The 27,734-nt window shown below is 43.7% G+C and overlaps 1 protein-coding gene across 4 annotated transcripts in view; it reads left to right on the top strand.

Moving 5' to 3' along the window:
• Window positions 1-27,242, top strand: part of PDGFA (platelet derived growth factor subunit A) — a 35,892-nt gene extending 8,650 nt beyond the window's left edge. The window contains exons 3-8 of one of the 4 annotated variants that reach the window (XR_012896162.2): window positions 4,203-4,307; window positions 7,131-7,318; window positions 20,452-20,578; window positions 25,125-25,207; window positions 26,207-26,320; window positions 26,425-27,242. Coding sequence is in view for 2 of the 4 variants with exons in the window: in XM_075899532.2 (XP_075755647.1) it covers window positions 4,203-4,307; window positions 7,131-7,318; window positions 20,452-20,578; window positions 25,125-25,180 (476 nt within the window). In the remaining 2 variants the exon portion in view is untranslated. The remainder of the gene's footprint in view (window positions 1-4,202; window positions 4,308-7,130; window positions 7,319-20,451; window positions 20,579-25,124; window positions 25,208-26,206; window positions 26,321-26,424) is intronic. The other 3 variants (XR_012896163.2, XM_075899532.2, XM_075899533.2) reach the window with 3 other exon arrangements.
• The last annotated feature ends 492 nt before the right edge of the window (window positions 27,243-27,734 follow it).

The raw sequence follows: 27,734 nt of genomic DNA, 5'->3' as shown, positions 1-27,734 counted from the left end.
CAGGTCACTGTGATAGCAGAAGAGTAGCCCTACTTTTTTTTTCTCATCAGAATTGCACCCAGCTGGACATATGGTTATCAAATAATTGCATTTTACAGTAATAACTTATGATACAGTACAAGTCAAGGGTCTGCAGCACCTTACAACTTATCTTACAATAAGCACATTCCCCAGCATGTCATTTTGCTTGTAACCTGATGGTAGACTAAGGATAAATGGATCTGAGTTGTGCAAGTGTGGTTTCAAACTCATGGTTTAACATAGTGGTTAGCTGGTGAAATGATTTTCTCAATCATACCTGATTCATAAAGCATCAGTCGGAGGAGTATGGGCCTAGGAAGGGACAGATGATTGGAATCTGACACTGAGGGCTGCTATACTGCTAGCATCACAACCATTTCTTTTTTCAGCAAGATGGCTGCTACCAGCAGGAGGCTAGCCTCAGGAGTGTCAGTTTCACAGACAGTCTTGACTTTTAAAACACTGTTTGCAGGCAAGCAGAATGGCTTTGCAGTTTGCACCCTGTACAAGGCAGGGTCTTGCACTAAGCAAGACGAATACAGCTTGCTTTTGACTTATAGCTGCTTGCATCAAGGAGAGAGAGATAGTCAGCGCATAAGGGAGATCACTATGGGTTTTGTCCTGTAACGTGGTGCAGATCCCATTGAATAAAAATGATGGGCCAGACACTCAGCTAGTGCCAATTAGCATAGCTTCCCTGATGTAAGGTGGAAGGATGGCTACTGGCAATGCTGTGGGACTTGAGAGACCTGGCTTAAGTTCCCAGTGCAGCCATTTACTTTCTAGATAAGAGGTGGGCAAGAGCACCTCCGCGGGTTGCATCCAGCCCTCCCAAGTCGATGGATCCAACCCATGGTCGCCCTGCCACTTCCCTGTTCCCAAGCCTATCGAGACCGGGGGAACGCACAAAGTCTCCTCCCCCAGCCTGGGGCATGCAGCATCAGGGGGAACTGCCAGCTGTTTTAAAACAGCCAGCGGTTCTCTCTAGCTGCTGTGTGCCCCTGGCAGAGCCAGGGGGCCAGGGACTGATTGGCCTGGGAGCAGGGAGGGCATGCAAAGACTCCTCCCAGCCCGGCGCCTAGAGGGACCTGCCAGCAGTTTTAAAACAGCTGGTGATTCTCTCTAGGCGTTGGGGGCAAATACTTCACGTGTTCCCCCACCCCCAAGACCAATCAAAGTCTGCGGGGGGAGCACGAGAAGTATTCTGGCCCCGCCCCTTTTAGGGCGGCCTCGGGCCACTTCTGAAATTGGTGAAGTGGCCCCCTTTTAAAAATGATTGATTGCCCACCCCTGTTCTAGATCAGTGGTCTCCAGTCTTTTTAAGCATGGGATCACTTTTTTAATTTAAATGCAATCCAGGATCCACCTCAAACCCAAATACCCTTGCCCCGCCTCCTTCCTGCCCCTTCTCCAAGGCCCCGCTCCTGCTCACACCATCCTCCCTCCCTCCCCCATCCTCACTCACTTTGATCAGACTGGGGGCAGAGGGCTGGGTGCGGGGGGAAGGAGATGCAGACTCTGATCTTGGGCTAAAGGATTTGGAGTGGGGGAGGGGTTCTGAGCTGAGCCTGGGACAGGGAGTTGAGGTGCAGGAAGGGGTTCAGGGTACAGGCTCTGGGAGGGAGTTCGGGTGCAGGGGGACTCAGGGCTAGGGCAGTGGTTTAGGGTGGAGAAGGGGTTCAGGACTGGGGCCGGGGTTTGGAATGTGAGCTCCAGCTGGGCACCACTTACCACAGGTGGCTTCTGGGTGGTAGTGCAGGGAACTTAGGCAGGCTTACCCCTACTCTGGCCCTGTACCACTCCCAAAAGCAGCCAGCACACTCTCTTCATCCCTGGCACTCTCCCCGCTTTGTGAAGATGGGATACAGGATGAGAGGAGGGACCCCCTGACATCAGCACTCTCTCTTCTTCTTCCTGTGCCCTGCACTAAGCAGGAGGCTCCCGGGGCTGGTGGGGCAGCTCCAAGGAAGAGGGCAGGAGCAACACGGCTGTGCTTAGAGGGGCAGATGAAGGGCCAGCACTTGACAGCCTCCTGTCCAAACCTGTCAGGATCACCTGTCAAAGGCTCCAAGATCTACCAGTAGATCCCGATCTACTGGTTGGTGACCACTGTTCTAAATGATCTTGGATATGTCACTAATTCTACTCAATGCCTCAGTTTCCTATCTATAAAATGGGAACAATATTTCTTTACTCTTTATGGGTATGTCTACACTACCCTCCTAGTTCGAACTAGGTGGGTAGTGTAGACATACCCAAAGGGTGTTGTGAGGCTAAAAGCCATTGGTGATCACTTCTCTTATGAAGGCCATGGAAGTGTGGATAGGGTTGAAAGGGCTATACTGATTTATATCAGCCCCTCAAGAGTAATCCCCATTGTTTTAGGAAATCAGCAGGATTAGCCAGCAGATGTGTGGAAGTGTTTGCTGGAGGCTACAATTGCATAGCCTGCTTAGTCTGCTTTTTTTCCCTTATAAGATGATGCCAATTTAAAAAGAGGAATTACACACTTGAGGGCATGTGGTTCCTTCTAGGGTGCTGAAGGCACCTGGTCTCTGTCTTTCTGTCTCACTATGCACCCGAGGCATGCAATTATTTCACAGCCGCATGCTCAGTTGGGTGTGATTCCTTGTGTATGTGTGTGTGTGGGGGGAAGAAGTTAGTTTATTTATAGAGCAACCATGTGTGATCCATACTGTTAACATAGCTGAGTATAAAACAGGTTCCACTACAGTCTGGATACATTATGAAACATGCATATAAATGTACTGGAAGCGGAAAGGACTGCAAAGTTTAGAAAGCGTGCAAAGCTGTAGAAAATAGGAGACCATTACATGCTGTTAGCAAGCAGAGAGTGTAATTGATTTTTTTCGTATACCACCCCCTTGCATTTTTATGCATATTATTGTTCTCCTTGAAGGCATTGGTGAGACCTGTGAAACATCCCATCATGTCACAGAGGGCATCCCAATAGGCAGATTACCGCACATCTCAGATGTGTTGGAATTTAGCCACGTTTCATTCTGCATTTTGTTTATATACCAACAATACAGTAAGGGAGTGCCTAGACTACAGGTTTTTTTTTAAAAAAGTGGACTTTTTTTGAAAAAACTTCCCCTGTGTCTAGACTGCTGCCGCATTCGTTGAAATTAAATTGAAAGAACGCGGCGGTTTTTTCGACCGCGGTAAACCTCATTTTACGAGGAAGAACGCCGTTTTTCGAAAGTGCTCTTTTGAAAAGAAGTATTCTTGAATGCCAACAGGGCTTTTTCAAAAGAGAGCAGCTCGCTTTTTCCAAAGAAGTGGTTGCAGTCTAGACGCCCTCTTTCACAAGAGGCTTGTAGTCTAGATGTAGCCTAAGTGTGTGCTCAAAAGAAACCCACTGCATAGGACATGACCTGGGACTGCTTCACATAACCAAATAGTGAAGCGGTCATGTTGCTGTTTTATATGATAAATGAAATGCCAAGTTTTCCATCTTTGTTTTTTTCTCATGGCCCTTTAACCCATGTGGCAGGCTTACTTAGGGAACAAGACAAGTCTGGATGTAATCCCAGAGTCTGCAGTAGCTTCAGATGCCCCTCCAAAGGTTAGGATACTTCATAAAGGATTTGTTCTGCAAGAGAGAGACCAAAGGGAAACCCATACGAGTTCTTGCTTGTGGTTGAGTTTTCCAGACAAGACAAAGGTTATTAGAACAGCATTGTTAGCACAACACTATATTTTGTATTGTGGACTCACATCAGAACTCTTGGAACTTCTTAGACAAGAACTTCAATCTGTGTATCAGCATCGTGAACTATTGTTATTCTAATTTCTATACTGAGTTTAATTTAGAAAGTTTATTATGCCTTTGACAGGAAAAAATGCAGCAGAATTAAAACAGAGCTGCCCTAGTATCATAGAACACACAGAGTTTCCATATTTCCCCCCCAAAGCAAATATTAAAGAGTTAAAAATGCATATATTTGTATGAGAAATTCTGGATTAAATTCTGCTGCCCTTATGCCCCTGCAATTTTATTGGCAGGAGTCTCATAGGATTGTAGATAAAGGCAGGATTTGATCCTAAACGCATGGCTGATTCATATGCTTGTACATTAATGGAGCATAATTAAAGTGACTTTTGTACTACTGTGCTTATGACACAGTTAAGGTCTGATATTGTGTTTTCTACTTTAGGTTATGACGATGTTTCAGAAACAAACTTGAGATCTCATAGTGTTCATTCGGCTAAACATGTTCAAGAGAATCACCTTGTACCCATTCGCAGAAAAAGAAGCATTGGTAAGAAACAGCAAGCTATTTGTGCTTACAGAACAAAATCGCAGGGGCTTCTTTGATTAGTCATGCAAGACACTTCATTGTGCAAAATAAAAAGTAGAAAGTAAAATGGTCTTTTCCTCTGAGTATGTCACTTTTCCAGAGTCAGTTGTTGCATCAGTCACCTTCTGCCGGGTAATCTATCCACAAGAGACAAGCATGAATAAATTCTTTACATTCATTTTCTTGTTGCAGCATGTTAAAAGGGAGACCTTACTTAGAAAATGTGGCAATATTCAACGTACAATTCATAGCGTGGGGAACAACTACTGCAATTTGCTTTAAAAAAAACATCAACAGTTGGTAGAGTTTTCAGTACAGAAGCTCTAGGAAAGGAAACAGCTTGACACTTTAATTTAAAACCATTTTATCCAAAAATTGAGAGCAAGACTGAGGTGCTTTGACATTCATTTCCATCATTACACAAGGTACCCAGGCATGTTTACAAGGTATTTTTCTAATAAATATTAATAATGGTTTCAAACAAAAGCCTGGATATAAAAAGAAAGATGTTAATTGACTTCCAAATGTCATTTTTATGCAACAACACTTGTTACAAATGATTACATCTTGCTGATTTACCATTTAACTTATCTTTTGGAAACATACATGCTTTTGTATGCTGTGGGTAATTCCTAATCCACATGTTTGAACTTTAGGCTAAGATCCCGTGAAACATAGAGCAGGGCACATTGTCAGAATGGATTTGCAGTGTGAATTGGCAACAGCATAAACACACCAAACGCCTCTAGAGAACAATGCTTCTGAAACCACCTGCTATATTTGGCACCTTATTCTTATCCATTTAGGCTTTGTCGACGCACCATACAGCATTTAGCATCACAGCCATGTCAACATAGCCGTATCACTAAAAGTCAGCCTCTGTTTGTTGACTCCTTTGCCGACAAAATACTTTCACCCCCAACAACAATTCACTGTTCATGTGGCACTTGCAGTGGCAAAACTTTTGTCTTTCAGGGGGACGGGGAGGTGAGTGCCCCATAACGTGTCAGCCATGGAAATGTCAGAATTTTCATGAGCTGCCTGGTATCATGCACTGTCAGGCCCTTAATTAGCATAGTTAACAGTATTATACAGAGTGAGAAGCATGCTTCTTATGCTGTAATACTTACCCACCCTACAGAGTTGTTCTTAAGTTTCCTCTGGGGGATTGCCCATCACAATGGAACTTTCCCCAAAACAAAGCAAAGCAAATGCGATCCTAGGCTTTCAAGTTATGGGTTTGGGTCAGGTCACTTTTTCTTCTTGTCATACTTCTGTTGACGGTACTGAAGAGCATTCCGTCTTCATCACAGCCCAACAGGAAGGCAAAAAACAACCTGCCTTCCACTAATTTCTCACCATTTAAATTTCCTCATTGGGGTTGCCATAAGAGAGATTAAGCGTTGTTATTAGCCCATCCCATCCTGGATCAAGAATGTCTTGAGTAGTCCTACCTCTTATCATCCCAGGCTGCAAGATATCTCCGGTTGTGGGTCCTGGATTGTTCATATGTCAGCTTAATGCACTGTGACTAAACTGTCACCTAGCAATATCTCATTACATTGCTTTATTGCACAGCAAACATTAGACAGCTCACCCTCAAATGCCTGAAACCTTCGTTTGTAAATGGTCTTTCAGCGCCAGGAAATTGCCGTAGATTGAGACCTGATAAAATAATTTGCTCAGCTGAACATAGTTTTATAGTCTCTTTGGTCATGCTAGTCTCATGGTTTCACTTTGTTAACATATCAAGCCTGGGATTTGCCCAGCTTCAGTCAGAAAAAAAGGACCTGCTGCCATTTCTATGACAGCTTAGTGTTAAGACCACGGCAGAACTGAAAGCCGGAGAAGGTTGTGTCAGAAACATAGGGATGGTGCATGAGGTACAAATCACAGAATCAGATTGTGTGCAGTTTATTAAATGTGCTTTGTATGTGTGAAATATACATAGATGCACATTATGGTCCTTAACCTGCAAAATAGCAAAGCTTCCCTTGACTTGGTGGTTCGGGACCAGTCCCTATCCAGCTATCTTCTCAGGAACTATTACGAGAGTGAGAGGTTCAAACCGTCCTTGCCCACTATCACCTTTCAGACCATCTGCAGCTCCTATTTGTATGTGCAGGCTCTTGAGTGGTGTAAAGTAGGGACGTAAAATCCCATTTAATTGGCTAACCAGTTAAACATATTGTTTAACTGGTTAACTGATTAAAGGGTGGGTGTTCCAGCCCAGTGGAAGTGTCCCCTCCACTCGCTGCTGTCCTAGAGTGCCCACCTCCCACTCACTGCTGTCCTGGAGTGCCCCCTGCCCATTGCTGGACTGAAGTGGCCCCCCCTTGCCCACTGCTGGACTGGAATGCCCCTCCCCACTTCAGGCAGGTCCTACACCGACTGGGTTGGAGCAGCCCCTATCTGTGGGAGGCCCCCTGCAGGGCTGGAGCAGCCCTCTGCCCCAGCCCCCACCGGTTAACCTTAACTGATAAGCTGAACCCATTAAGGTTAAACATTCACCTTCCTAGTGGAAAGCCCTTGTCTTGTGATCTGGGTGTTTGCAGGAACTCAGACTTCACTCTGGGCTAGCGTGCACAGTTGAATGGGAAGCAAGCAGAGCAGCCTATCCAAGCGCAGCACAAAGGCTTATCATTCGCGTCAGCAACAGGAGCGTAGAGCACCTGTTGCAAAAGCCTGGGTGGGAATCACTCTGACGTATGTGGCAGTATAAGCATGTGTGTTCCAAAGCGAGAACAGCTGTTCATCTGGAAGTGTGGGTTCTTCTGTTTGTAGAGGAAGCCATTCCTGCTGTCTGCAAAACAAGAACTGTTATATATGAGATACCTCGGAGTCAGATCGATCCCACGTCTGCTAATTTCCTGATATGGCCACCGTGTGTGGAGGTGAAACGTTGTACTGGCTGTTGCAACACCAGCAGTGTGAAATGCCAGCCATCACGGATACATCACAGAAGTGTCAAGGTGAGCAAATTATGATGGTAGGGATATGAATGGAAGAGTTTGGGAGCTTCAGGCATTCTGTTGTGCATCCTGTTTAGCATCTACCTTTCCCACCCTTGCCCTAGCAATGTCAGTCAGATATCTTGTTCTCTTGCAAGTGAGCAGATGCCTTTCATAAAACATGATTAGTGGAAAATGTTATTTTTGGGACTGATTTTTATACATTCCTTTCATTTTCCTTTATATCTTAAAAAGTCGTCTTTCCCACGATCTCTCCCCTAACAGATCTTGAATTTAAAAGACAGAATGACTCAAGGGGCATCGGACTGCAAAATTCACTGCACAGAATTACATTTCTTTAATTAAATACTGTGCAGCCTAAACTGGGCTTTTATGTGTGACAATATAGCATGTTTGATCTGTGAAAAATGTTATCCAAATTATTGTGTCTCTGGGGATAAGAGACTCAAGGCTTCATGCTGTATTTACTCAGTAAGCAACATCCATTTCTCCCTGCCACAGGCTTCCAGTAAATATTACATGAAGTGAATGGTATTTCTTGTATTTTGTGCATGTTTATATCAGTGCAATTCAGCAGTAACTCTGCTGAAGTCAATGGAGCTGCACTCGCATGAATAAGATCAGAATCACATATCATTAACCTCTGGGCCCCATACTTGACTGCCAATTCTATACTCCAAATTCCCTTTTTTGAAAAATTCAGATATGGATTTGCCTGCTAGGATATAATGAGTGTAGCAGCCACTCTGGCTTATTGAGTAATTATAAGAGGTGCTGTTAACACATTTATTTGGCCATTGCACATTTCAAGGACAAAGAGTGACATCCCACCCAGTTATGAATTATCTGAACCCACAAAAACGTGTCTGAGCAGAGTTTTTTAATGGGCAAAGAACATTTTCACACTCTGGCAAGCTGGAAAACATCTGAACAGATTTTTTCAGCCTTTCCAAAAATAATTATGCTTTACACTTACGTGGCATCATTCATGTGTGGATCTTGATAGACTTTGCAAATATAATTAAAAAGAAAGAAAAAAATCAGGGACAACTCAATTAACTGCTGGGCTGAGAACAAACTGGAGAAATCTAAGCCCCAAAGTTTAAGCCATTGAAAACAGAGGCTTAGAATGGAAGTACATCTTGACCTGTAACCATAATGTCACTGATGAGTGTAATGCTATCATCTTTGGGCCGAGTCCTGCTCTCATTGAGTTCTATAATGCTATCATCTTTGGGCCAAGTTCTGCTCCCATTGGGGCTAGATTCTGTAGTTCATATGCTGACGTGGAGCAAAGAGGTGAAAACCCAGACCGCAATGCTGAGCAGAGAATCCCTGTGGCTGATGAGAATTCCCTGCTGGTGCATGTGTACCACAACCCAGCTCTGTATCGCCATCCCTCCAGTTCACACTGAATTGTAGGGAGCAGGAAAGGAGTGAGCAGGAGGTTGGGGGTGGGGAGGTAGTCTGCCTCCACAATCACCCACTGGCATAGGATGTATTAAGGAACTTAAGCCAGTGATAGAGTTTAAAACTTTGGCAGCAGCTTTAAGTATGTCAGTTCTGGGGCTGTCATCCGCACCCCCCCATTACTGCACCAAGGAATCTGTCTCACTGCCTCACACAGTTCAGAGATGCGGCATTGTTTCCTTCAGGGATATATTCATTTTATTACTGGGTAAGTTAAAAGGAGCCCTATCGGATAACATGATTTTTGTGGCTCCATTAATAAGTTGACACCAAAGATATCGACATACACGTCGTCCAGTTCTTCAGAAAAGTCCAAATAGCAGTTGAGTAGCAAGAAGGACAAGAGGTCAAACAGAAACAGGATGCTCATTGTTGAGAATGCCCGCTGACCTCCCAGTCACATCAGAAATCTGAACAGAATCCGCATTTGTTTCCCCCAGAGTCGGCATCTCTCATAGGCTTTGATATAATTCATGGTTGGAAATCCTGGATTTAGAGCTCCGTGGGTGTACATACCACTATCTAGCAAGGCCCTACATGAGGGTCCCGGGAAAGGTAGAAGTTGGTTTGGGGGCCTGCCTGGGTTATTCCTGGAATGCAGTTGAGAGCTCTCTTGTATTTTCTATGATGTCAAGCTGGATAAAAGCGCTCTTTGATTAGAACTGAAAGGGCTTCCCTCCCTCCCCTTTCATTGACAAGGTGGTGAGATCATAGCAAGCCTAGTCACACTGCAAAAATGTCCACCCAGAAAGGTCAGTGAGTGGGTTTGCAGATGCATTGTGCCACGGGCCAAAGCAAAGGACGTTCCTTTATGCCCTTGTGTATAAACTTATCATTTATCAATACACCAGACTGTTAGGGCTGGCATGGGAGGGCTTGATGCAGGTGCAGTGTGGATAGGGATTAGGGACCTTCCTCTCCTTGGATTTGATCCTAAGGCTTTGGATCAGACCCCCTGGATGCCAGGCTGCTGCAGTCTAGCTGGGGAGCACAGCAGTGCTCTGAGCCAGCGCTACTGGTGGCACTGGTCTCCAACAAAAGGGCAGGGATGCTTTGATCTTTCTCCACTTCCACATGAGCCAGCAGACCTGGTCTGGTTTTAATACAGCTAGACGCAGACTGGGCCCTTTCAAAGGGGGATGGGAGCTCCCTTCAGGCCTCTAAAATCTGCCTACCTCTAAATGCAGCCCATTATTTTAATAGTCCCAGTGTGAATCTTTATGCTTAGCTTGGAAAAAAGCTATCTGATACTAGGGATGTGAATGGGTAACCGGTTAATGGGTGATGCTTACTGGGTAATGGTTAACTGTTACCATATAGCACCTCCCCACCCATAGCCTGCCCAGGGTGGAGGGCTGTTTCAGCATCGGGGTGTTGCTGGATCCCAGCCTGCGCTGGCTGGGAATCAGCAGCCTTGTGCAGGATGTGTGTGTGTGCGGAGACAGAAGAAGTGGGAGATGGGGGAGGACTGCGGGCTCCCAGCCCACATGGGCTCATGGGCTAGGAGTTGCTGCTGGGCGGAAGCATCGGTGGGCCGGGGCGGCTTCTACTCAGCATTAGTCTGCTGACTCCCAGTCTGCAAGTCCACATGGGCTAGGAGCTGGCAGCCCTCTCCCACACTGCCAATTCTTTTCTCCTCTTCCCTCCCTCCAAGCCAGCAGCTCTGTGAGGCTGGAGCAGTCCCTGCCCATGGCGCTGGGGCTGCTCCAGCCCGTTTAATCAATTAACTGGTTAGACTTAACACTTAACCATTTAACTAATTAAACAGGATTTTACATCCCTGTCTGATACTATGGAATCTCTTTCCCCTCTGAGCAATCAACAAAAAACCGGGTCTGAGAAGGAGGGCAGCTGCATGGCTACACAGAGCACCTATGTCGGTTGTATTGTCTTTTCCCCATGGGAATGTGTTTCAAACAGTCTAGCATGAATGAACATCTGTTTGATTGAAATGAAATGCCTGCTTTAAAGTCACTCTCCCTTGTTGACCCTCAGATGCTTATGAGCATAAGTTCTCTGGCTTGCATCTTTATGCTAACATACTCGACGGGTCAGTAATTGGACCAGACTCGACGTGTTTGCTTTTTCTTTTATCGAACCTCTGAGTATCTTTACTGACCAGGCTACTGCAAAGTCTGAATTTTGACTTTGGGAATTCCTCTATGATTTGCACATGGCAAGGACTCCAATCGCTCCCTCGTGCCAGCTGGTGGAGTGTGATTTTTTTTTGAATGTCACTTGAGGAAATATTTCCTTTAACTATGCCTGTTGCCGCTACGAAACTTAATTCATAATGCCTAAAGGTTCCATTGGCTTTATATTGGCTCCAGAAATAAGTCAGGTAGATGAAGTATTTAACCAGCTCAAGGACCTGGAATATCCCTTTGTTTGGCATTTCCTGAAGTTTACTTAACCGGGTCAGCCCAACAGCAGTCAGGAAAAAAAGCATCTTGCCATTCAGCAGATCTGCTGGTGCGTTCCTAGCCAAGACAGCAGATGTGAACCTTATGGAGCAAATTCTGTTCCCAGTGCCAATCCCGAGTAGCTGAGCTGGGACAGCAGGGAGCAACCTTCCTTTCCAGTCTGTGGAACAGCAGCAGAAGGGCTCCATCGACTATCTGTATCTGCTACTTCAGCAGTAGTAGCTGTGATGGCTCTTGAGGTGCTCTGCTTTAATTTATGAATGTTGCCCATTGACCTGGTAAATGGCATGTTCACTGTATGAATAGGCTGGTGTAATTCAGTAGGGGGCTTTTTGGGGATAAAAAAAACAAGCAGGAGGGGAAAGAGCAGACCAGGATAAGCCCGTTCTCAGCAAACAAACACTTGAGAGTTGTTCAGAGAGAGCGCCAGGGCAGGAAAGGGCAGATAGACAAGAGATCAAAAGCAATCCCTCTAGTTCAGTGGTTCTCAAACTTTTTGGCCCGGGGCCCACTCTGCTCAATGCAAACCATTCCATGGACCACCAGCCAACCGCCCATGATGACAAAATTGGTGTAGGAGAGCGCAGGGATGTGAAGTCTGGGTGGGAGGTAGGGTGCAGGAGTGGGTATGGGGATCTGGCAGGGAAGGAAGGTACAGGTGGGGGGTCGGGCTGGGAGGGATGTGTGGGGGACGATGGCGGTAGGGGTCTGGGTATGATGGGGATGAGGTGGCCCTTACCTGGCTCTGTTACATCGCCCCACCCCTGCTGCTCCCAGCACTGTCCCCCGTTGCTCCCATTGGCCACAGTTCCAGCCAATGAGAGTAGTGGGGAAAGCCTCCAGGTGAGTGGTTCCCTGTACTGCTGCTGCCCCCTCCCCCTGCACAGCAGGAAGCTGGCCCTGGCACTTCCACCTCCGAGGGGCGGGGCGAGGGGATGGGACTGGAGCACTTACATGGGCTCCCTGCTGCTAGGGGCTTGGGCTAAGCCCCAAGCCTGAGGCTCACCTGCAAGATGGTCACAGACCACTAGTGGCCCGTGAACCACACTTTGCAAACCACTGCTCTAGTTTAAAAAGGATCACTTCCTTGAGGAAAAGGGAGAGTTGTTCAAGGGGAATCAGACTGAGATGCAGGGACCTGAAAGGGGGGGGGGGGGGGAAGGGGCAGAGTCTGCCTTGGTTACCATCAAGGGATGAGAAGCCTTTAGGAAAGACAAACAAGCAGATAGATTATTTCTTGTTTTAAAATTCTTTTTCTTGAAATGTCCTGTTCCTTCTGGTAAAACAAACAACCCCTTGATTTTAAGAAAGCTGTCTGTTCCCTGGCTTGGACAAGTCAGACTTCTGAAGGGAAGAACCGCAGGTACCCAAGCTCAGTGAGGCATGCTGGATAAGGATGGTCTGATCCACAGAGTGCTCTAGCCCTAGTCTTAGAGAGGGAGAATTGTGGAATTTAACTCCACTGTGGGTTAAGGTATGAAGACTGGGATATACGACACATTTGCTTGGGGCATGACTGGAAGGTGTTCAGATACTATGGTGATGAGTGCAGTAGAAGAACTAATAGGCTGCGTCTAGACTGGTATGATTTTGCGGAAATACTTTTAACGGAAAAGTTTTTCCATTAAAAGTATTTCTGCAAAAGTGCATCTAGATTGGCATGGATGCTTTTGCGCAAAAAGTGCTTTTGTGCAAAAGCATCTGTGGCCAGTCTAGATGCGATTTTGCGCAAGAAAGCCCTGATCGCCATTTTAGCCATCGGGGCTTTTTTGTGCAAAACAGTTCTTCCCTGTCTACACTGGCCCTTTTGCGCAAGTATTCTTGTGCAAGAGGGCTTTTTCCTGAGCGGGAGCGTGAAAGTATTTGCGCAAGAAGCACTGATTTTGTACATTACAAAATCAGTGCTCTTGCGTAAATTCAAGCGGCCAGTGTAGACAGCTGGCAAGTTTTTATGCGCAAAATCTTGCCAGTCTAGACGCACCCATATAGTATAGAGCAGATGCAGACATAAGAACAGCTATACTGGATCAGACCAAAGGTCCATCTAGCTCAGTATCCTGTCTGCCGACAGTGCCCAGTACCAGATGCCTCAGAGGGAGGGAACACAATAGGTAATCCTGATATGATCCCTCTCCTCTCATCCATTTCCAGACAAACAGAAGCAAGGGACACCATTCCTACCCTTCCTGGCTAATAGCCATTGATGAACCTAACCTTCATGAATCTAACTAGCTCTTTTTTGAACCCTGTTAAAGTCCTGGTCTTCACCACATCCTCTGGCAAGGAATTCCGCAGTCTGACTGTATGCTGAGTGAAGAAAAACTCCCTTTTGTTTTTCAGCTGCCTATTAATTTCATTTGGTGATCCCTAGTTCTTATATTGTGGAAATAAGTAAATAACTTTTCCTTGTTCACTTTTTTCACATCAGTCATGATTTTATAGACCTCTATCATATCCCTCCTCACAGTCTCCTCTTTTCTAAGCTGAAAAGTCCAAGTCTTTTTAAGCTCTCTTCATATGAGACCCATTCCAAACCCCTAATCATTTTTGTTGCCCTTTTCTAAACCTTTTCCAATGCCAAGATATCATTTTTGAGATGAGACAACCACATTTGTATGTAGTATTCAGGATGTGGGTATACCATGGTTTTATATAGAGGCAATAAGATATTCTCTATCTTATTCTCTATCCCCTTTTTAATGATTCCTAACATTCTATTTGCTTTTTTGACTGCTGCTGCACACTGAGTGGATGTTTTCAGAGAACTATCCACAATGACTCCAAGATCTCTCTCTTGAGTAGTTGTAGCTAAATTAGTCTACACTGCACATTTATTTTGGAATAAGCTATTCCAGAAGAAATACTCTGAAATAAAGCTTATTTCAAAATAGCACGTCTACACTACAGGGAAGCCTCAAAATTAGTCTGAGGCAGGCTTCCCTAATGTGGATGTGCTACCTCCCAAAAAGCACTGGGGAGTAATTACTTTGAATGGCCCTAGGGAGGAGCTATTTCGAAATAGCAGCAGTGGAGCATCCACGCTTACATAAGACTTACAGAAGTCGGAATAAGCTGTCCAGTATTCTGAATTCATTTTGGAATAATGGAATTGTTGTGTAGATGCTCGCATTGTTATTTCGGAATAATGAAATAACGCTGTTGTGTAGACGCACCCAGTGAGACCAGAAAGAAAACAAAGGTGCAGCTAACTGTGCAACTGTGACAATAGCCTCTATAGTCTTTGTATCCCTCATCACATGCAGAGGTCAGTGGCTGGTTAAGCCCCTATAGCAGAAAACCCAGCAATCCTATACCCAAAGAGCCTGCATGGGTCCCCTCTCCAGCCTCCTCTACACTATGATGGTGGTACCTCAGCCAGCAAGGTTCTCTGGACTATCTATTCATATCCTGTCCATGAGGTCACACATGTAAGATTTAGGGGCCATAGACAGCTAAGTAGTGAGAATCCATCAGTAACAAAGCATTTCTGAAGGAGTGTTGAGGGTTCTTATCTCTTCAGTGCCTCTGCCGGTGTTTAGGCTGTAGTTTCCCTCTAAGGTAGGTTTAATGCTTCCAGCCTAAACAAAAGTTCTCCCCTCCCAGGGCAACCACATAAGTCCAAAGCAAATTATATCAAATAATCTGGTCCTTCCCAGGTTTAGCAGACTTTCATCCTGAGCCACAGCTAATCAGATCCTCTGCCCTCACCGAGATAAGTATTCTCTCTTCCTGGGACTCAGAGTTCAATGGCTCCTTCTTTGGTCCACAGCTCTCTGCCCTTTGATGTAGGGCAGGGGTGGGGAACCTGGCTGGCCATATGGGGTTCATCAGGGTTAACTTCTGGCAGGCCACGAGACGGTTTGTTTTCCTGAGCACCCGCAGGCAGTAGCCCTGCTGTTCCCAGTGGGCACAATTTACTGTTCCTGGCCAATGGGAGCTGCAGGAAGTGGTGCGCTGAGCCACTACTTGATGTAGGGGATTGAAAAAAGGACTTCCTGCTGCTCTTTCCAGAAGCAGAACCTGAGCACCAGAACCACAGCACAGGAGGCACCTCTCCCCTCCCCTCCGGCTCAGTTATTCTCACAAGCACATGGCCCTTCAGCTTGTGCAGGCGCGGGGCAGGCAGGCAGATTGGCTGGCTGAGAAACATTTTAAGCTCTGCAAGCATTTAGCTCTGCAGGGAGACAGGCTGGTTGGGATTCTGGCTGGTAAGTTTCCTGGCCAGAGCCTGCCTCTGGCACCTCAGTACCCCCTTCCTCAACCCTCTGCCCCTCCATTCAGCATACCCAAACTCTCTGCCCCCTCCTGCACCCATGCCCCATTCCCAGATCTGGCACCCAATCTCCTGCCCCAGATCACAATCCCCTCCACCCCAGACCATTGCCCTAGGTCGTAACTCCCTTCTGCCATAGGTCACATTCCAAAACCCTGCACCCCAGTCCTCTGCCCTAGGTCACAATTGCCTCCTTCACCCAAACTCCCTCCTAGACCCAACTCTCCCTCCTGTACCCCAATCCCTTACCCAAGCTGTCTTCTGTGCTTGACCCTGCACCTCGTCCATTAATATCATGGAAGAGTGCAGCCCTCAACCACTTTCCAAAATCTTGGAGTGGCCTCCCTTGTGAAAAATTATTGCCCACCCGTGGCCTAGGTCCTTGCTACAACATCTTCCAGGCTGTTTCCTCTACTCTCTTAGGCTGTGTCTAGACTACATGCCTCTGTCGTCAGAGGCATGTAGATTAGACACATAGGCAAAGTCAAATGAAGCCACGATTTAAATGATCGCGGCTTCATTTAAATTTACATGGCTGCCGCGCTGAGCCGACAAACAGCTGATCAGCTGTTTTTCCGCTCAGCGCACTAGTCTGGACGCTCCCCTGCCGACATCAAAGGCCTTTGTCGGCAGCCCCGTTATTCCTCGTGGGATGAGGTTTACTGATCAGCTGTTTGTCGGCTCAGCGCGGCAGCCATGTAAATTTAAATGAAGCCACGATCATTTAAATCGCGGCTTCATTTGCCTTTGCCAAAACAACAAATCTACATGGCTCCGTCGACGGAGCCATGTAGTTTAGACGTACCCTTAGTGAAGAGCCATATATCAGTTTTTAGCTCTTCCTGGTTTCTCCTTCTGAGGGAAAGCTGCTCCTTATATTCCCTGATGCTTCTTCTCAGCATGCCTTGCAGCATCATACAATTCCCCGTATCCCTCTGGGGACTACATCTTTCAGTATTCTCTTGTTCTGTGCTGAAATGGGACCAGGAAATACTTGACCTTTAACTTCCTTTAAAGAATTGCAAACCCTGTAACAGGTAGTATTATAATGGTTCTTGTTCCATAAAACACAATTGTGCAATCACTTTTTGACCTGCGATAGGCAAATGCACCTTGTCTCAGCTGTGGCTTGACTCTAGCTGATTTCTTTGTGTTTAGTTAAAACCCAACAGCCCCTGTCTTTGTTCTTTAACTTGACCTCTCGGTTTCAATGTTTAGAATTGCGCAGGTCCATAGAGCTTCATTCCATCATACCCGTTGCTAATCCACTTCGGAGCAAGAGCAAACTGATGCCTTTGTTAGTAATTTCATTTATGAAAAGCATCCTGATTCAGGATTGTATTTCATGTCTGGTATGTTAAACAGGGACTATCCAAGTGGGGTTTTTGCTGTTGTTGTTGTTGAGTATTATAGTAAAAGTCATCTCCCATGCTGAGAGGCTTCTTGTAAGTTCTTGTATAGAAATAATTTTGTTATTATGCTGCTGGGGTTCTCAGGGTTTTCATACCCAGAGTCCTGCCTTTTTCCTCTGCTTTAAGACCCTGATTTCCATGAGACTATTTTGCAGCCTGCCTGGGAAAACTCATTGCCATTCCTTATGTCTCACCATTGAACAATTTGAAACATTGCCTTCCCCTTGGGGCTGAGGATACCATCAAGTGTTCCCACCAGACCAGATATTTTTAATTTGAGCAACATAACTCTTCCCCTAGCTCCTTCCCCTCTTCTCGCTTCACACACAATAGGAATGTGGAATAGAGACTATAGAAGTGCAAAACATAGACCCAAACTACATATTATGGTACAATTATTTAAATGTAATATTAGGGGGAGATTTAAAACAACCCGCACAAATGGAACTTCTCTCTCCCATAGCTTTTGTAAGGAATATTTTTCCTGGGCTTTGTTGTTGAAGGCTCTTGGTATTGTTGCATTAGAGAAAGATGAAAGAAGCCCATATTGAAATGAGTGCCTTGCTCAAGATTGACCATTTCAAAGCAATAGGTAGCAAATAATAGCATGTGGTTATCCTTCTCTTTTGAGCAACAAGACAGGGTGGGGAGAAAGATAAAAATATGAAAAAAAAAATGCTCTCCTAGAGTCAGATCCCTGTGAGGTCAGCATAGCTGTTTCATTTTACATCAGCTGAGGTTTTGGCCCGAGCCTAAGATTTTAGCTTAGCAGGGTAGCAACAGGTGTTATGAGACAGCACAAAGTTAGGAAATTCATTGTGTTTGATGTTGCCTTAACTTGAGAAATTGAATGTATAAATCATCAGTCTTAACTTATATTGTCTGAAGGAGAAAGAGGAGTGATGGATCTGCTTTTTTTGGTTTGTTTTAATTTACAACACATGTCACCAAAACCTATAGTTTTCAATTGGTCAGTGTGAAGTAGATTATCATCATATAGTTTCTAAGTATTTCCTATATCTTCCAGTATGTATAGTACAAAGTAAATAGTGGAAGGCGTCTAACCATTTTTTTATGCCAGCTTGGAGTGGTATCTCAATTTGGAAAAAAATAGAGATGTCCTAAAATAAAAAAAAGTGACAGTTTTAGTTGCAAGTAATTTTTGATGATGCTGGTTACTTACAACAATTGGCGTAAGTATGACAGATATCAAAGCCAAGTCATAATTGCTGGGTCTCTTTCTATGTCTCTGGTTATAGATGTCTTAATGGCTGTTTGTTATTGTGAGTTTTTCAGCATTAATGCTAGATGACTCAGATGTACCATACATTTTCAAATCTTTGCATAAGCCTTGCTTAGAGGCTGATGGAAGAGTCTGAAACATATTGCTGTGACCCATAGTTGACCCTTCAGTAAAGCCTTCTGACATGTTAGAGCCAGCTCTAAATCTTTTTGTATGGAAATCTTACAACTTCAGAAAATATCTTTAATGTAGACATTTTAACTACTGCATCTGTCTGTGCAGAACTGTTGTTTGCTGGGTAAATGAAAATAGGCTCCAGGTCTTGTTGACAAAGGGGGCAGCGACTGAAATGAAGGTTTGAAATTTTGGCTCTGTTGAAGTCAATTGCAAAACTTGCACTGATTTAACAGGACCCAGTATTTCACTCTAGGCTTCTGCTACAGTACTCTCATTCAGATATCCATTGCTCATGTGTGTCCAGAAAGCTATCGGATGGTTTCTGACAGCTGGGAAGTATAATTCCTCCCCACCTTTCCCCCACACTCATCACCCTCATGTTATGAGAACGATGTGCTGTTTTTGGAAGAACAGAGGGTCAATGTTTTCTCAATGCTAGTATCAGGGAGCATTAAAAACCCAACAGACAAATCAGTGCACAATTAGTAAAAAGGTCTAGCGAAAATTGTGGACACTAATAACATTTAACCACCCTGTCTATTTCACTGCTATATAGAGTTGTGTCAATCATCTGAGCTGTGCAAGGCATCAGACACCCAGTCTCTGATTTCTCTCTGTCTCTAATTTGTATAAAATAATACAGTATCCACCCTATTTGGTTCCATTGCTCTCCATGACAGTCCACATTAAAAGCCCTTGACTGTCAAATGAGATGCACATTTTGTATGTTGCAACAGTGCTGAGGAGTGCTGCAAAGGAAAGCAGCTGGAAGATTCCCCTTTGGACGGGATTCTTCCCTCAGCACAAGGCCCTATCTATACTCATTTCACTCAGGTTTAATCTTTGGGGCAGTTGCACAGTCTAAGAAGGTTAGACTGGCCAGTGTCGATGGGGGCAGTGCATGTTAAAACAGTGTTTAAAACAGGGATGTGAAATCCCATTTGAAGTCTCAACCAGTTAAACTATATGTTTAACCAGTTAACTGTCCCACAGCATGGTATGATGGGCCCAGCCGGGCTGCTCCAACTGGGTAGGGCCTGTCAGACAGCACGACGCCACAGGCGGAGACTGCTCCGTCCTGCTTAGGCTCCGGTTAACCAGTTACCCCAGTAAGCACACTGCTAAGGCAATGTTTACTTGTAATTGGCCCCTTTACATCTCTAGTTTAAAATCTGTGTTCTTTCTTAGCTTTCTTCTTGGGCTAGAATATGGTCCATGCTAGCCCCCCAAACTGCATTAGAACCTGTTTGTACTCTATTTAAGCATAATTTCTATGTGAAGGCTAGACTGAGACTGAAATGTTCCTGGAACCTAAATGCTGGTGAAATATGCACTCAGTTTATATGAAAAGGTAACATTTCCATACAGTAGAGAGAGAACATCAAGCGAGATGGATGTGTCTCGGCAAGACTTCTAAAAAGCTTTTCATCTTTTCATTTTCCTCCTAGATCTCCTTTAAAGATAAGTGAGCTTTCATTCACTTGAAGATTGCCCAGAGGTGGTACAAGAAGCTCCATGTCTTTGAGATCTAGGTTCTCAAAACAGCACTGGTGCTTTCCATGTCTTCACTGTTTGCCATAGTCTTAAAAATAGCCAGTAATTCAACATGATTCTGGTGAAATGTTGTAGACAGAAAAATTTATCAGACTCTGTAAATTCAGTAAACAAATGCAGATTTGAATCTGAATGTGAAACTTTACCTTGACTTAGAAAAATCCTGAAATACAGAATGACTCAATCCCCTTGAATAGGAAATCAGGTGTGAAACTAATGAACTTGTATAAAAGATGTGCCCAATGTTCCCTGTAACCACTGTGCATGCATGGCCTCTCTGGAGAGATTCAAATGCTGCCCAGCTGATTAGCAGAGCACCCACAGTTAGGTTTTGTGTTTCTGCTGGTGATGCACATTCACACGTCTTGGTGCACATAAAAAAAATATTATGAGCATGGATGTAAAACTCTGCACATAAGTAGAAAAAATTAGAGGGATTATTGGGTGCATTGTGAAATAAGTATGTGATATATATGATGCTTTTCCAGGATAGAGGCATTTTAAAAGATATATGTAGCCACCCGTCTGAAGTCCTGTTATGCATTAATGTGTTTAAATGCAAACACCATTCTTTTGTTTAGGTGGCAAAAGTGGAATATGTTAGAAAAAAGCCAAAATTAAAAGAAGTTCTGGTGAGGTTAGAAGAGCATATGGAATGCACCTGTACATCATCAAATTCTAATTCAGATTATCGAGAAGAAGAAACTGGTATGTCATCCTTTATTTTTGTACATGTGTTTTTATCAGATGGGAACTTATATTTGTAGTAGAATATGGACCCAGCCCTGTCTCCATTGAACTAACTGCAGTTTTTTTTACTGCAGCCTTTAAATGAAACATAATATGCATAACATAAAAATCTTGCCTGATTTGACGGTGGTACTATTTGTTGCTTGCTGGTAAATTCTATCAAGTACAAATTCTTTTGAGATACCCTTAAGACTCGACAATTTACTTTACTAAAATTAGACTTGAAATTAGTAGAAAATTTCATTTAAGAAGAATTTAAATGTTCAAAAGTAAGGAATTTTGAAATGAAATTTCCTACTGTGGCCTTAATTTGGTTTCTATTTCTCTACTTATCCTTACGGAGATTGCTGTCAGTTGTCATGCGAAACAGATGCCTGGCTTGCTGAGAATATGAAAACCAGAAAAGAGGGGGAGTCATGAGTGTACGGAGAAGAAATACTTATTTTCACTGTGGCTTGATCACAGGGACTAGGAGGCACTTAGAAAGCAGGAGACAGCGCAGGCTACCCAGGGCTTCACCCAGCCCTGGTGTAAGTTAGAGCAGCCTAACAGTTTAATTTAACTTAAACCATTTTACGTGGTTCCCTACAGAGTCACACACCAGTTTTAGACTTGATGGAGTACAGGTGTCTCCGGTTGTGAGGCAATCAGAGTAGCACCTGAAAATGATGGATAATGTTTAGGGAGGACAGGTACCAGTCGATTTTTGCCCTATATGTGGCAGGGAGTTTTCTACAGCCTGTAGCAGGAACATACATGGGGTAATTGTGTGATGTCTTGCCTGTATCAGAAGATGAAGTAACGTTTTCTCTTGCTGAGATAAAGTTGGCCTGATAAACCATTACGTGACTCAATTGCAATCAATCAATCCATCAGTCAAGACACAAAATATTATAATCCCTAGATGTATGTGGGAGGATGATCTGGTGAAGGATCAAGTCTTCCATATGGATTAGGGGGCTTGATCCAAAGTCTACTGCTATCAGTGGAAAGACTCCCATTGACTTCCATGGGTTTGGGATCAGGCCCTACCTGGTTAGCAGTTTATAAATTTGTTGTAGAGTTTTGGCAGGGATAGTGGATTTTTAGCCTCTGTGTTAGGAAGGGCTTGGAGAATGATAAATGGAGGGGTGGGGTGTCTCTAGGTCAGTGTGGGCAATAATTTTTGATGGGGGGCCACTCCAAGATTTTGGAAAGTGGTCAAAGGCCGTACTCTTCCATGATATTAATGGAGGAGATGCAGGGTCTGGAATGGAGATTGGGTGCAGAAGGGAGCTTGGGGTAAGGTATTGGGATGCAGGAGGGAGACTGGAGTCTGGGATGAAGTTGGGATGAAGCAGGCGATTGTGATATAGGGCAGGGGACTACAGTGCAAGGGTTCGGGATGTAACCTAGGGTAGGAGGGGATTGTGATCTGGGGCAGGAGATTGGGGTGCCAGATCTGGGAGGGGATATGGGTGTAAGAGGGGGACAGAGGGTTTGGGTATGTTGAGTGTGGAGGGAGACAGAGAGTTGGGGTAGGAAAGGGCTGGGGTACCAGAAGCAGGCTGTGGCCAAGAGACTTACCTGCCAGCTGCCAAACTAACTCGCCTGCCTGCAGAGCTTAAAATGTTTCCTAGCCAGCCAGCCTGCCTGGCCATGTGCTTCATAAATAACTGAGCCCAGTAGAGGGGGCGTGATTCTTCTTAGCTGCCTGTTATTCTAACAAGCAGCTCCCATTGGCTGGTTTCTGTCAGAAACCAGCCAATAGGATTGTGTGGGGAGACAGGGGGGACTCCTGAAACTTCTCCCTTCCCCTCCAGAAATGGAGCCCCGCAGCTGTGTTTCTGCACAGCGTGGGGCTGCGGGGCAAGCAGGGAAGCCTGCCTGGGTCTCCCTGCTGCCTCAGTGAGCTGGATGCTCCTGGCCTGCTCTAGGTACTAGCTTAGCAGATGGACAGTGTTACAGGGTGAAAGCTAAGGTTGGTCCAGGAACCTTAATTTCTGATTTCCTTACTCTCGAGCATTTTATTCCTATTATTATCATTTAACTGTCATGTTCATCAATTTCTTCCCCCACCTCCCATGTAATATATTTGCAGCCACAATTCTCTATCGGAAAGTCTTTTGTGTGACGGTATCCATGGCGTTGGTTTGGGTTTTTCCATTATTATTACGATTTTATTTTTCCTGGCGGCCTCTTGCTGTGGAAGCTTTTGGCCTTTAGCTCTGTGTGTGCCCATGGATACTCTCACTGCCCTAGGGACTCTGACAGTGCTGGGAGAGAGTATTGCTGCCAGGAGGGATTTTTCAGAAGTACTCATATGGATTACAGAAGGCCTGATTCTCCTCTCCCTTGGATCATCTAACTCATTGTGCCAGATCCTCCACAGCCAATGCAGATCAGCTGCACTGACCTCAGTGGAACTGTGGCAGTTTACACTGGCTGCGGATGTAGCCCACTGACTTCAGTAGAGTTATTGCTGGTTGACAGTGGTGTTAGGAACAGGAGAATCAGGCCCAAAGAGTGTGAAACTTTAAGGAAAGCAGAGCAGGTAAAACTTGCCTGCATTGGGATTTCTTACAAATAGGCAACTTGTTAAGGGTTGCTCAGCCCAGGCCTGTGTTTTAGGCAAGTTTCTTGCTGCTATCTCCGTCCTGTCAGGACACACCATTGCCCTGCGTTTCAGGCTTCTTATTTATTATGGAGTGCAGAAGTGGGCAGCCCAGTGGCCTGATGTCATTGGGATGGGAAGACACCTGGCTGGATATTTTTGGTGTTGGATTTAATTTGCCTCAGTTTCTCAGCGGAGGTTATAGTTTCTGTCAGGTGCCTGTCTAAGTTTGTAAATTGGGTGAGAGTTCCTGCTGGAGGTTACCATGTCCTCCACGCACCGGGTGTAAATTTTCACCTCCTCAGAAGACGTTTTACTAGTGCAAGTACTCAGTAAAATGCAAGGCTCATGAGTGGCAATTTTATAGTTATTGGAATCAGAAGTTCACGTCAGCAGAATTTACTTTGCTGTTTGTCTTACAAAAGATTTCAAGTTCTTTTGACATGTTGGGCTTTGCTTATAATCCCCTCTGAGGGAAGTTATAATCTACACGGAGAGCTGAAAAATTAGTCCTGTTCATTAAGCACCAATAGGCAAATAAAGCGGCATAGGTGTAGCACAAAGCTAGTTTGAGTTATGAATGGAGCAAAAAGTTTAGGAAAATTGGTGGGTTTTCATATTTCTGTAAATTGTTCTATGTGCTGTACATGAAAACATCTTATCTCATCCACCTCAACTTTCTGGGGACAACAGCTAAGCAGTCAAAGATGAAAAGCTGTGACTGTGTGGGAAGAATTGGGAGGTGAGTTCAGAATCAGGCTTATGAAGGATATGATCGCAATGGCAGAAGATAGTGATTCATATCCCTCCTTATATGTGAGAATGTTTGTTTTTGCAAGTGGATGGCAAATTCAAAATATCTAAACTACAGGGACTGAAGGCAAATAGGGTATGTCTACACTACCCTCCTAGTTCGAACTAGGAGGGTAATGTAGGCATACCGCACTTGCAAATGAAGCCCGGGATTTGAATTTCCCGGGCTTCATTTGCATAAGCGGGGCTCCGCCATTTTTAAATCCCCGCTCGTTCGAACCCTGTGCCGCGCGGCTACACGCGGCACGAACTAGGTAGTTCGAACTAGGCTTCCTAGTTCGAACTACCGTTACTCCTCATTCCACGAGGAGTAATGGTAGTTCGAACTAGGAAGCCTAGTTCGAACTACCTAGTTCGTGCCGCGTGTAGCCACGCGGCACAGGGTTCGAACGAGCAGGGATTTAAAAATGGCGGAGCCCCGCTTATGCAAATGAAGCCCGGGAAATTCAAATCCCGAGCTTCATTTGAAAGTGTGGTATGCCTACATTACCCCGCTAGTTCGAACTAGCGGGGTAGTGTAGACATACCCATATGGAATACTGTATGTTAATAGAAAAGGTTGAACCGCTCTAGTCTGGCACTCCCGGGACCTGACTGGTGCTGAACCAGAGAATCTGCCAAACCACAGGAGGTCAATATTGTCTAGCAGCATTACCAACACTTCCACTGCTTACTGGCTTCTTAGAAGACATTTAGGGGTACAGAACATGGAGAGCACAGAATTTATTTGTCTGTAAGTAAATTTTATGTGACTGTGTGAAATGTGGCCTCTCCCATGATAAATGGACATCCAGCTAACTAAAATCATGCTGGACCATGGATGTTGCTGGACTAGAGAATGCCGGAATAGCGAAGTTCAACCTTTAGTCACAAGGCAGATTTACCACTACCACCACCATCTTGGGTGACTGGAACTTTCCTTTTAGATAACTACTTATGCAAACATTATTTCAAAATCAGAAGTTTTAAAGAAATACCTGTAATGCAAAAGATTATGAGTATTCTTTGAGAGATAACAACTGTAGTTGTTTATTACTTTAGTTTTCAACACAATGCATTATCTTAGGGCTTTTTACCAGCCTTCCCTTATGTTAACAGGAAGGCCTAGGGAAACAGGTAAAAAACGGAAACGAAAAAGGTTAAAACCAACATAAAAACTACTGGAACTATTTGCTAATCAGGTAGGACCTATATGCTGAACACCCTAATGGCACAAGTAATGGAAAACTTAATCAAATATCATCACTCCCACTTAATCACTGTTCAAAATCTTGACACTTGCTACCTCAAGGCTGCAAAGAGATTAGATGTGATTGGCTTTGATAATTCTACATGCTTGGTATTTTCCATTAAGCTACACATCACCATAAGCATCTTACATTCTTCAGCTACTTCCTCTTCTTGCACTTTATTTATTTATTTATTTATTGAGGGTGCTAATACTTAAGCTTCTTGGAAACCTAAAGTTCCATTTCCTCTGCTTTTTGTTTCAATATTATTGATTTCTGAAGTCTAAGCAGCCCATAATAGTGCATGAATGAATTGCCAGGTTACAAATGGTTTATGTTCCAAGCAGTTGGCTGTGAAAGCATTGAGTACGTACGGCAAATCTTATTACATGCATGACCATCAAACATTCCTTAGCCTGAACTGTGGACTGATTAAACATGCATCTGAAATGATTGAAATCACTGCATAATTTACAAAACAAGAGGACACCTGTTCTTCTGTAACAAGGCCCTGTACCAGAGTCCTAAGAACCTTCACTGGTCTGGGGTGGAGTGCGGGGGCTTTCAGAGGAAGAATAGGATGCACGAATCAGATGTCATCAAAATTTATAAGGTTTACAATGTAGAAAAAACAAAACAAGAAACCTCTTAGTACAAGAGTGGCTTGATCAGCATGTTAGTGAATTCCGATGTAACAGCTGTAAAATTTCCAAATTAAATATGGCTTTTATATTTCTAAAATACCTGACATCATATGAGCTGCAACATTTGCAGATGATTCTGGTGTTCTGAGTAGAATTTAATTTGAATTTGCAGTAAATATGTAACTGCTGGATGACCGGGAATTTAATAATTCAAGCACTTTTTTTTGCACATGGACTCCCAATGTCAGATTTCATTTATATGGATGTATCTTTTTGAAAGAATGCTAAACTTGATATCCTGTTTCAGATTAACAGGTATTTATTGGGAGTAATATGCTAGAAGCAAAGATTTTGTAAAATTCAACTTTAAAAGTCAGCATGTAAACTCAATCAAAACAGCATTTAGAACTTCTTGTCCCAGGTTAGTGAATTTCATGCAGAATAGTTTTTTTTTAAAAGACATCTGAGAGGAAAGGTCCTGTGATTCTAATCATGGAGTTATTATATCTTTTTTCTCTCCTGCAGATGTAAGGTGAAATAAGCTAGAAAAAAAAAGAACTTCTCTCTGGGACATGGATGTACATGGTTTGTTACATTCCTGAACCTACTATGTATGGTGCTTTATTGACTATATACTTTATTTGTTCTCCTATGTGAAAAAAAACTGACTGAAAAGAACACTTAATGAGAACAAAGAGACAATGTACATTTGTTTAATGTGACATCAAAGCAAGTATTGTAGCACTCTGTGAAACAATAGGAAGCTTCCCTGTCCAAAACCCCACAAGAAAACAACAAAGCAAACAAAGAAAAAAGAAAATAAAAAGACAGATGAATGAATGGAGGATACCAAAAGTACAAAAAAAAAAAAAAAAAAAAAAAGGAGGAAGAAGAAAAATAGACAAAACTCTTAAATGAATAGTGGATAATTGTCAGAGCAGTCAACGGTGCTTTATGTCAAGAAATGTGCCTGCTTTCTTGATGAAGATGGATGGACACAAATGGACCTCAGGCACAACAAAGCAGGAATGTATCAAATGATCAAATACCACACAAACTCTATAGAAACAGTACATCCTTGCTTGGTGGTGTTTTAAAGTCTATACAAAAAAGAATACCTTCTGGGGAGCCTTAAATTGATTTTTTTTTACACCATAAAGTGATTATTAAGCTTTCTTTTTACTCTTTGCCTAGCTTTTTATTATCTCTTGGACTACATTTACCAATAACACATATAGAAGACTGGTGTAACAGTAAGCAGAACACAAACATTATGGTATTTCTCCTAGTGGGATGCAAACTAATGAGATATATTAAAATAAAAATGGTATACCTATGCATAATTTTCTAGACGTTTCTTGGTTTATGTCTCCCAACCTCCCCCCGTAATTTAAAGCATTTAAAAAAACCTGATGTGTGCAAACAAATCATAGGATATCCATTCAAATATCCTTTTTTCTTTGAAACTTATGCCAGTTGCCTAATAGTGATATTGTGTTAGCAATTGCCATTCCTATCAGTATACAAATACTTTTATTTCACATGTTGGCGCTGTGTGAAATGTATAAATTCTTGTATCCGCATTGTACAATGTCATTGTGGCATGGGAAAGACCTTGCTGCAAATAGTTGAACAAAACCTAAAATTCTTTATTTTTGGTAAACTGTTATGCTTTATGTGTATTCAACAGAAATATGTGTTTTGTAAAGGTGAAGTTTGTATTTTTATCTAAAATTAACAGTTTTATATACCTAAGAAAGCCTGCTATGTTTTCTTGAACAAAAAAGAAAAAAAAGAAAAAAAAAAAAAGAAAAAGAAAGAAAAAGAAATGAAAA

Source organism: Pelodiscus sinensis, chromosome 15, assembly GCF_052426305.1.
Source record: "Pelodiscus sinensis isolate ZL-2025 chromosome 15, ASM5242630v1, whole genome shotgun sequence".
Classification (NCBI taxonomy): domain Eukaryota; kingdom Metazoa; phylum Chordata; order Testudines; family Trionychidae; genus Pelodiscus; species Pelodiscus sinensis.
The sequence above is the reverse complement of the archived record's forward strand: the minus strand, read 5'-3'. Positions and strand labels throughout refer to the sequence as shown.